The sequence below is a fragment of the Nomascus leucogenys genome, chromosome 4 (assembly GCF_006542625.1).
Source record: "Nomascus leucogenys isolate Asia chromosome 4, Asia_NLE_v1, whole genome shotgun sequence".
Lineage (NCBI taxonomy): Eukaryota > Metazoa > Chordata > Mammalia > Primates > Hylobatidae > Nomascus > Nomascus leucogenys.
In genome coordinates, this window is record NC_044384.1 from 76,643,559 (window position 1) to 76,651,347 (window position 7,789).

At 51.6% G+C, this 7,789-nt stretch overlaps 1 protein-coding gene across 1 annotated transcript; it reads right to left on the reverse strand.

The window, feature by feature from the left end:
- Window positions 1-2,274: 2,274 nt before the first annotated feature.
- Window positions 2,275-6,136, reverse strand: APLNR (apelin receptor). Its single transcript, XM_030810821.1, has one exon. It carries the CDS (start codon window positions 5,690-5,692, stop codon window positions 4,550-4,552), a length of 1,143 nt encoding a protein of 380 aa, XP_030666681.1. The 5' UTR covers window positions 5,693-6,136; the 3' UTR covers window positions 2,275-4,549.
- Window positions 6,137-7,789: the final 1,653 nt, after the last annotated feature.

Sequence of the window (7,789 nt, forward strand, 5' to 3'; positions counted from 1 at the left end):
GGTGAATAAATGAAGGCATGTGTGAACCAGTGAATTAGTAAATGCTGTCACAACCAAGGGAAGGCTAAAACCGTATCATGTTTTGGATAGCTTATCTCAGATTTCCCAGGAGACTTGCTGAGGTTTTTTACAGCATCTGTAAAAATAATAATAATAGTAGCTCCAATAGCCTGTTGTTACCGTTGTAAATTCCCAAAGGGCTTTCCCTGGTGTGTTTCAGAAGAGGGAGAGCAGGCACTGATTCCCTGCCCTCAGTCTCCCTCTCTGCCTCCCCGTTTCTTCTTCCCACCTATGTTCTCACTCTTTGTCTCTCTCTGTCTCTATTTCTCTCTCTTCACTCTGCCTCTCTTTCACAGTCTCTGTCTCTGTTTTTTTCTCTCCCCACTGTCCCTGTCTCTCTCTCTCTCTTTCATTCTCTCTGCCTGTTTCTCTCTCTTCCCTCTCTCTCTCTCATTCTCTCTGCCTGTTTCTCTCTCTTCCCTCTCTCTCTCCTCTCTCTTCTCTCCCTCTCCCTCTTTCTGTCTCTGTCTTTTTCTTTCACTGTTTCTGCCTCTGTTTCTCTTTCCTCTCTCTTTCTCTCTCTCTTTTCTCCTTCTCTCCCTCCGTCTCTGTCTCTTTCACTATCTCTGCCTCTGTTTCTCTCTCTTCTCAATCTCTCTGTCTTTCTCCCTGTCTCTCCTCTCCCTCCCTCCTTTATCTCTATCTTTCTCTTTCACTGTCTACCTGATTCACTCTCTCTTCCTTCTCCCTCTGTCTTTTCTCTCTATTCCTCTTCTTCTATATCTCTCTCTTTCACTATCTCTGCCTCTGTTTCTCTCTCCCCACACTTCGATTCTCTCTCACTCTCTCTCTCTCTTTCTCTCTCCCCCTCTCTCTCTCCCCTTGTCTCTATCTTTCTCTTCACTATCTCTCCTGTCTCTCTTCTTTCTCTCTCCCTCTCCCTTCTCCTCTCTGCCCTGTCTCTGTCTTTCGGCTACTCTCCATCATTTCCCTCCCCATCCCCGTTCGCTCTCCACTGTGTGCCAGGCATCTCACGGAGAAGATCTCACTTTCCTTCCCAGACATCTAGTGCTGCCTCAGTTGTACTTTGGGAGAAACATCCCCTTACCATGGTCAAGAATGTGGGCTTTGGGCTCGGGAGCCAGACAGATTCAGCTGGTTCCAAGCCCAGCTCTTCCACCTACTAGTCTGTGACCTTGGTCAAGAGGTCTAACTAACCTCTCCGAGCCTCAGCTTCCTTATGAGCAAAATGAGGTGAAAATGCCCCCTCTCAAAGGACGGCTGCAAGGATTAAATGAGATAATGCTTGGGAAATGCTTAGCACTCTGGCAGAACTCCATAAATGTGAGCTCTCTTGTTACTATCGGTTCTACTATGATTACTTTTTTTTTTTTGCCTTGTCTGCAAACATTATTAATACCTAGGAGATCATTATTGAAGACGACAAACACCTCTGGACTGAATAGCCCCACCACCACGCCGACTCCAGGATCATTTCAGCCCCTCCCTCCCTCCCCCAAATAGATGACCACCAAAGCCCAGTTGGTTCTGGTTCTGACCCTCTGGTCTTCTATGCCCACTTTAATTTGGGCAGAATCTATCTGTATAGAGATCCCCTAAGCCTGGCTTTCTCAAAAAATTATCTGAGGAGTTTTTAATAATTGTAAATATCTGGGGTGAGTCAAAGGAGAGTCTGACTCCATAGGTCTGGGGTGACACCCAGGAATTGGGTATTTTCAAAAGCATCCAGAGCGACTCTGATTGGAGAACAGGGATTCAAGCTTCTGGTCTAAACTCAGTGGCTACTCAAGTGATACTAAGTGAATCAATCAATAAGAGATGGTAAATGAATAAATGCATAAATGAGTAGATGGATTGGTGCATGGATGGATGGATGGATGGATGGATGGATGGATGGATGGGTAGATGGACGGATAGATGAATAATAGGTCTACCTCCATTGGAAGAAATGCTGGTATTTTTCCCCAGACCTATGCTCTGGCCTCCAAAATGTGTGTCCTCTTGTTCTGTGGCTTTTCAGAGCACAGCACTTAGCTGCTCCCCTGTTCCTTTTCTTCCTTTTCTTCTCTGCACCTAAATCCCATCCTTTCCCTTTCCTGATGCCTATTTCCTCCATCCTCTCTCCCTCCTCACTTCGTCCCCTCCTTTCAGCTCCCACTTCTCTTTATGGCTTCCCCCTCACCACGCTGAAACATTTGCAAGCTGGAGGTTATCCCAAGACACTTTCATCAGAAGAGGCTTTGGACACAACAGTTACACAAACAGTTTTATTTGATGAACCACAGTGACTAACAGGGTCAGAAGACAGTGCAGACATTCTGAAGAAGGCACTGGGGTAAGTAAGGGGGTATCACAGCAGGCAGCCTCCTCTACTTCTGTGCCAGATCACAGATGAGTTCCAGGCAGGAAGTCTCTGCAGGTCACCCACGGGGGCCTCAGAGGGACAACTTCTTCCCTTCTAGAAGCCTCTTCCAGTGTTCACTGGATGCTTTGAGGACAGCTCTGGGCAGAGGAGGTGACTCTGTGGAAGATGCTGTCTTAAGATGGGCAGACTAGGCTGTAAGGAGCCCCTGCCCCTCTCCTCCTCCCTCTGCCCCCAGAGGTGGTGCCATTCCAGGGAGGGTCAAGATGTCCATTCACATCAAGCTGGGCTTTTCTTATCTCCATCGCTCATGTCTTGTCCTTCACTTTCACAGTCCTCCAAGAACAAAACCCGGAATAGACACTCCCCGCCGCTAGCTCACAAAGGCCCCACTATTAATTTCATCTGCACGGTCTCTCTGGCAGTGTAGACATCATGCCATCTGCCCCATCACACCTGCTCCAGTCTCTATTCCCAGATCCCCAATCCAGCAGAGCCAAGAGGTCCAATCCTGAGGGTAGGGAGAGAAAAAACCCACCCCGTGCCTTTTGGCCCACGGCAAGCAGGAGGCCTCCTTAGGAAAAGGGCCACTGACCCTGGAACAAGAAAGGATCATGAGGGCAATGTTCATAAATATGAAGCGAGGCGGGGAGGCACCAGAAAGGGGCCCAGGGAGGCTCTCAACCAGCCTCTTACTTCCTTCATGGAGCCCAAGAAGGAGCAGGAACCCAGCTCAATAGGACGCCAAGCCTTGGCGCCAGCTGCTTTGGGGAGAGAACTCCCTGCAGGAAGCCTGGTGCAAACATTAACTTCTCTCCTAAAGCACGGACCAGCCGTTGGAGCCCCCAAATCCAGTGGGGGGGTGGACTCATTTTTATTCTACATTTTGCATTGCCTCAGTGTGTCCCTGCCCCCCACCACCCCCTGCCAAGGGTAAATGTGTGAACGGCAGAGTTGCAGTGGATTGGGGGTGGGAGGAGATTCGTCCAAATGACCCAGGCACACTGCTGTTCATACCAGGCTTGTTCATATAGACATGTAAGTACAACACACACAGACAAGAGGCAGGCATCTCCATCCCAAACAACATGACTCTTGGCACCAAGTAGCACTAGTGCCCAAGAAAGAAATCAATATGATGGGGTAAGATGGGGAGACGAGGAAACCCTTCAGCTCACAGTTCTGCAGGAAATCAGAGACAGGAGGACTCAGGGAGTGAGCCAAGCAGTGTCTGGACTAAATGCGGACACCCCTCCATCCTCTCTCTCTAGTTTCCCTTCCCAACTCCCCACTCACATAATGAAACCAAGGAGTACATCCGTTCATCAGCCCTGCTGCCTTCCAATTCCCGTAGAAAATAGAGGAAGGATGAAAGGGTCTGCAGACAGTTTGGAGAAAGCATATCTAGTCAGTGTCATGGTGCCATGGGGGAACTGCAGGAATCACACTAGCCCAAGTGCCCGAAATGACAGGGAAGTTATCCAATTTTAGGGCAAGCACTGGAGCTCCCAGATCTAAGGGCTGGAGCGCTAATTATCTGCTGACACACAGCCCACCCCCCGCCCCAGCCCATTCCCTGCCTCACACTCAGAAAACAGGATAGAAAGTTTGAACAGGGTCAGTCTCTGCAAGCTTTGGGATCCTTAACCCTTAGTAGCCCTTCAGAACAAGAAAGTAGACAGGAGAGAAGGAGGGATGGAGGGAGGCGTACGAGCTATAGGAGGGGATTGGTGCCAGAAGGCGGGGATGAGGAGCGACAGCCGCAGAGAGTGGTGGGGGAAAAACTACAAGGGAAGGAGGGAGGAAAGACCATTGCAGATCTAAGAAAGCAGCGGAGAGAAACAAGCTTTTATTGAGTCTGGACTCAGGCTTCAACATTTTAGGATCAATATGACTTTCCCCCATTTCATACCAATGGAGAAACTGAGGCTGAGTGAGATTAAATGGCTTGTGCAGGGTCAGGTCTGTAGTGCCCAGTCTCTTTCCCCTAAACCACAAACCTCTGAGAAAGAATAAAGCAGTAGAGGAGGACAGGGCGGGGCAGGAGTCAGGGGGCAGTTAGAGAATGTGCATAGGAGAAGGAGTAGCCACACTACCTGATTTTCAGAAAGCAAGGGCAAAGGCTGGGGAGGGCCGAGGGTGCCAGGCTTCTCTCTGCTCCCAGCCCTAGTCAACCACAAGGGTCTCCTGGCTGTAGGGGATGGATTTCTCGTGCATCTGTTCTCCACCCTTGCCCATGTTGGGGCCAGGCCCCTGGCTGTGCCCCGAAGAGTAGCTGGCTGACTTCTCCCCACTGCTGCTGTGGGAGGTGCCCGCGCACCTGCTCTGGCCACAGCAGAGCATGGAGGTGCAGGCCTGGCGGAAGCGGGGGTCAAAGAAGGCATAGAGGAAGGGGTTGAGGCAGCTGTTGACGTAGCTGATGCAGGTGCAGTAGGGGAAGATGTTCATGAGGAAGAGGTCAAAGTCACAGGGCCAGTGCAGCAGGCTGCCCAGCATGTACAGCGTCTTCACCAGGTGGTAGGGCATCCAGCACAGGGCAAAGGTCACCACCAGCACCACGATGATGCTGAGTAGCCGGCGCCGTTTCCGCAGGCCCTCGATGCGCTCCTTGCGGAAGTGGCCAGCGATGGTTTGGGCGATGAAGAAGTAACAGGTCAGCATGATGGTGAAGGGCACCACAAAGCCCACGGTGGTGGACGAGACCCCCAGGCCCACCTCCCAGGCCCACTCTGAGCTCACAGTGGCTACCATGGAGTAGTCCATGTAGCACTGCACCTTGGTCGTGTTCTCCAGGTCCCCGGTGGTGCGTAACACCATGACAGGCATGGCCAGGAGGGCGGCCAGCACCCACAGAACCGCCGTGGCCACGGCCCCGCTGACCCGCAGCCTCAGCCGAGCATTGGCCACTGGCCTCACGATGGCCAGGTAGCGGTCGAAGCTGAGGCCGGTGAGGCAGAAGACGCTGGCGTACATGTTGACGAAGATGAGGTAGCTGCTGAGCTTGCAGAGGAAGGTCCCAAAGGGCCAGTCATAGTCCCGGTAGGTGTAGGTAGCCCACAGGGGCAGCGTCACCACGAAGGTCAGGTCAGCCACCGCCAGGCTAGCAATGAAGATATCAGCTGAGCGCCTCTTCTCCCGGCTGCTCCGAAACACGGTCCAGAGCACCAGACCGTTGCCCGTGGTGCCGAGGAGGAAGACCAACATGTAGATGGCAGGGATGAGGGCCCCCGAGGATTTCCAGTCTGTGTACTCACACTCAGACTGGTTGTCTGCCCCATAGTAGTTGTCAAAATCACCACCTTCCTCCATGCTGGGGAGTGGAGAGAAGACGGGCAGGGGGTCCCAAGGACACCAGCTCCGTGGCTCTGTCACCCACTCTGCAAGCAGCCTGAATTTCTGGCTTGAGCCTCAGAGGGTAAGAAGGGCTGAAGATGCCCAGAGTCCTTCCCAGCAGTCAGGAGGAGCTGCCTCTGGGTTCTCCAGACCCTGGAGGAAGCCTGTCTCCTGCAGAATTTCCTCCACCCTCTCCTGCCTTGCCCCCGTCTCAGTTAAGACACTTCCTTGCACCCTCCTGCGTCCCTGTCTCCTCCTTGACTCGTCACTCCCTCCTCCCACCTCCAGACCAGCCCCTCTCTTGTGAGTCAAAATCTTTAAGTGACAGCCCACTTTTTTTTTCTTTTTGTCACTGAGCAAGTGGACCAAATTGACCCCTACTGTGCTGGGCTGAACATTATCTGTGGTTTTGCAAGTCGCCTCTCCTGGCCCCGCCTCTCCCTTCTGGCTGCCACCCACCTTCACCCCAGCCCCTATCCCTCCACTTTCCTCTGGCCACCACTTCCTGCCTGCCCTTTAGGGCACTCCCTCCTCAGTGCTCTCCGCCCTCCTGTTCTCACCCCCTCCCATCCAATCTAAATGGGACACATTATGCAGATTGCAATCCAGCCTGAGCTGGAGCCAGGGCTGGTAGGGAGCAAGGAGGGTGTAAGATTTCACAGGATGATCAGGGCATCTGGCAGACCCTCCTGGCAGGCAGGTCTGGCCCCCTCGGCTCCCTTCCTGCACCCCCAGCCCCCACCCAGACCAGGTGTCACAGGAGGGTCTTCTCCCACTTTGCCTCTCGCTTCATCTTTCTCTACCCCTTGGCTTTGACCCTCCCTCTGAGAACTTTTGTGGTTTCTAGAGAAATACCCCTACACTAGTATAGACTGCAGTTTGCAGTTTGCAGATGGCACAGGATGCTTTAGAAGGTCGAGGGCAGTCACAGGAAGGAAGAAACCCAGGACAAAATTATCTCTAAACAAGTCATTAAATCTCTAGGAAACAAAGGCCCAACAAGGTCAATGTTTTGCTCAAGGTAATAAAGTGAATTCTGTTACAGTTGATTTTTTGCTTTTCTTCTTCTCCAAACACGAACATAACACAGTACCTGGCATGTCATAGGTGAATGGCTGTTTGTTTGTTTGTTTGTTTGTTGAGACAGAGTTTCACTCTTGTTGCCCAGGCTGGTCTCAGCTCACTGCAACCTCTGCCTCCCCGGTTCAAGCAATTCTCCCGCCTCAGCCTCCCTAGTAGCTGGGATTGCGGGCTAATTTTTTTGTATTTGTAGTAGAGATGGGTATTGGCCAGGCTAGTCTCAAACTCCTGACCTCAGATGCTCCACCCACCTCGGCCTCCCAAAGTGCTGGAATTACAGGCATGAGCCACCAGGCCCAGCCGGGTGAATGGCTGTTGAGTGAGTAAGTGGATGGATGACGTAGGGGGTGAGTGAAAAGGGGAATCCATAGATGGAAGAATGAATGTATGAATTACTATGTGGTGAGAACATGGATACATTTCAGTTCTCAGGTTTTTACTATCCTCCATGGACCAAGAGGTTTCTATAAGACCACAGGGGGTCAGGAAGTTGAGCTAGAGGAGGGGGGATCTCTAGAGAAAGAGGCAGTCACTGGAGGATGCTGTGGGGAAAGTTCGGTAGAAGCTCACTTTGCCCCATCTCATCACCTCTCCAGGACCTCTAGGAAGGAAGGAAGATGCATGACATAAGATTTTTAAAAAAAAAATACGCACCCTTTCCACCACCTTGAAGAGTTGGGGAAGCCACCTAAAGTTGGGTAATAGTGAGATGGAACAAAAGCTGGAGCTGAGCCTTAGCCACTTCCAAGGCAAAAGACTTACAAAAGCTGGAATTGGCCAGGCAAGGTGGCTCATGCCTATAATCCCAGCACTTTGGGAGGCCAAGGCAGGAAGCTCGCTTGAGCCCAGGAGTTCAAGACTAGCCTGAACAACACAGCCAAGACCCTCTCTCATGATATATATTTTTCTTAAGTTACTACAAAAGCTGGAATCCATTGTCTGGAGGGAGAGTGGATCAGAAAATAGCATGCAGAGATCAGGGAACTCAAACTC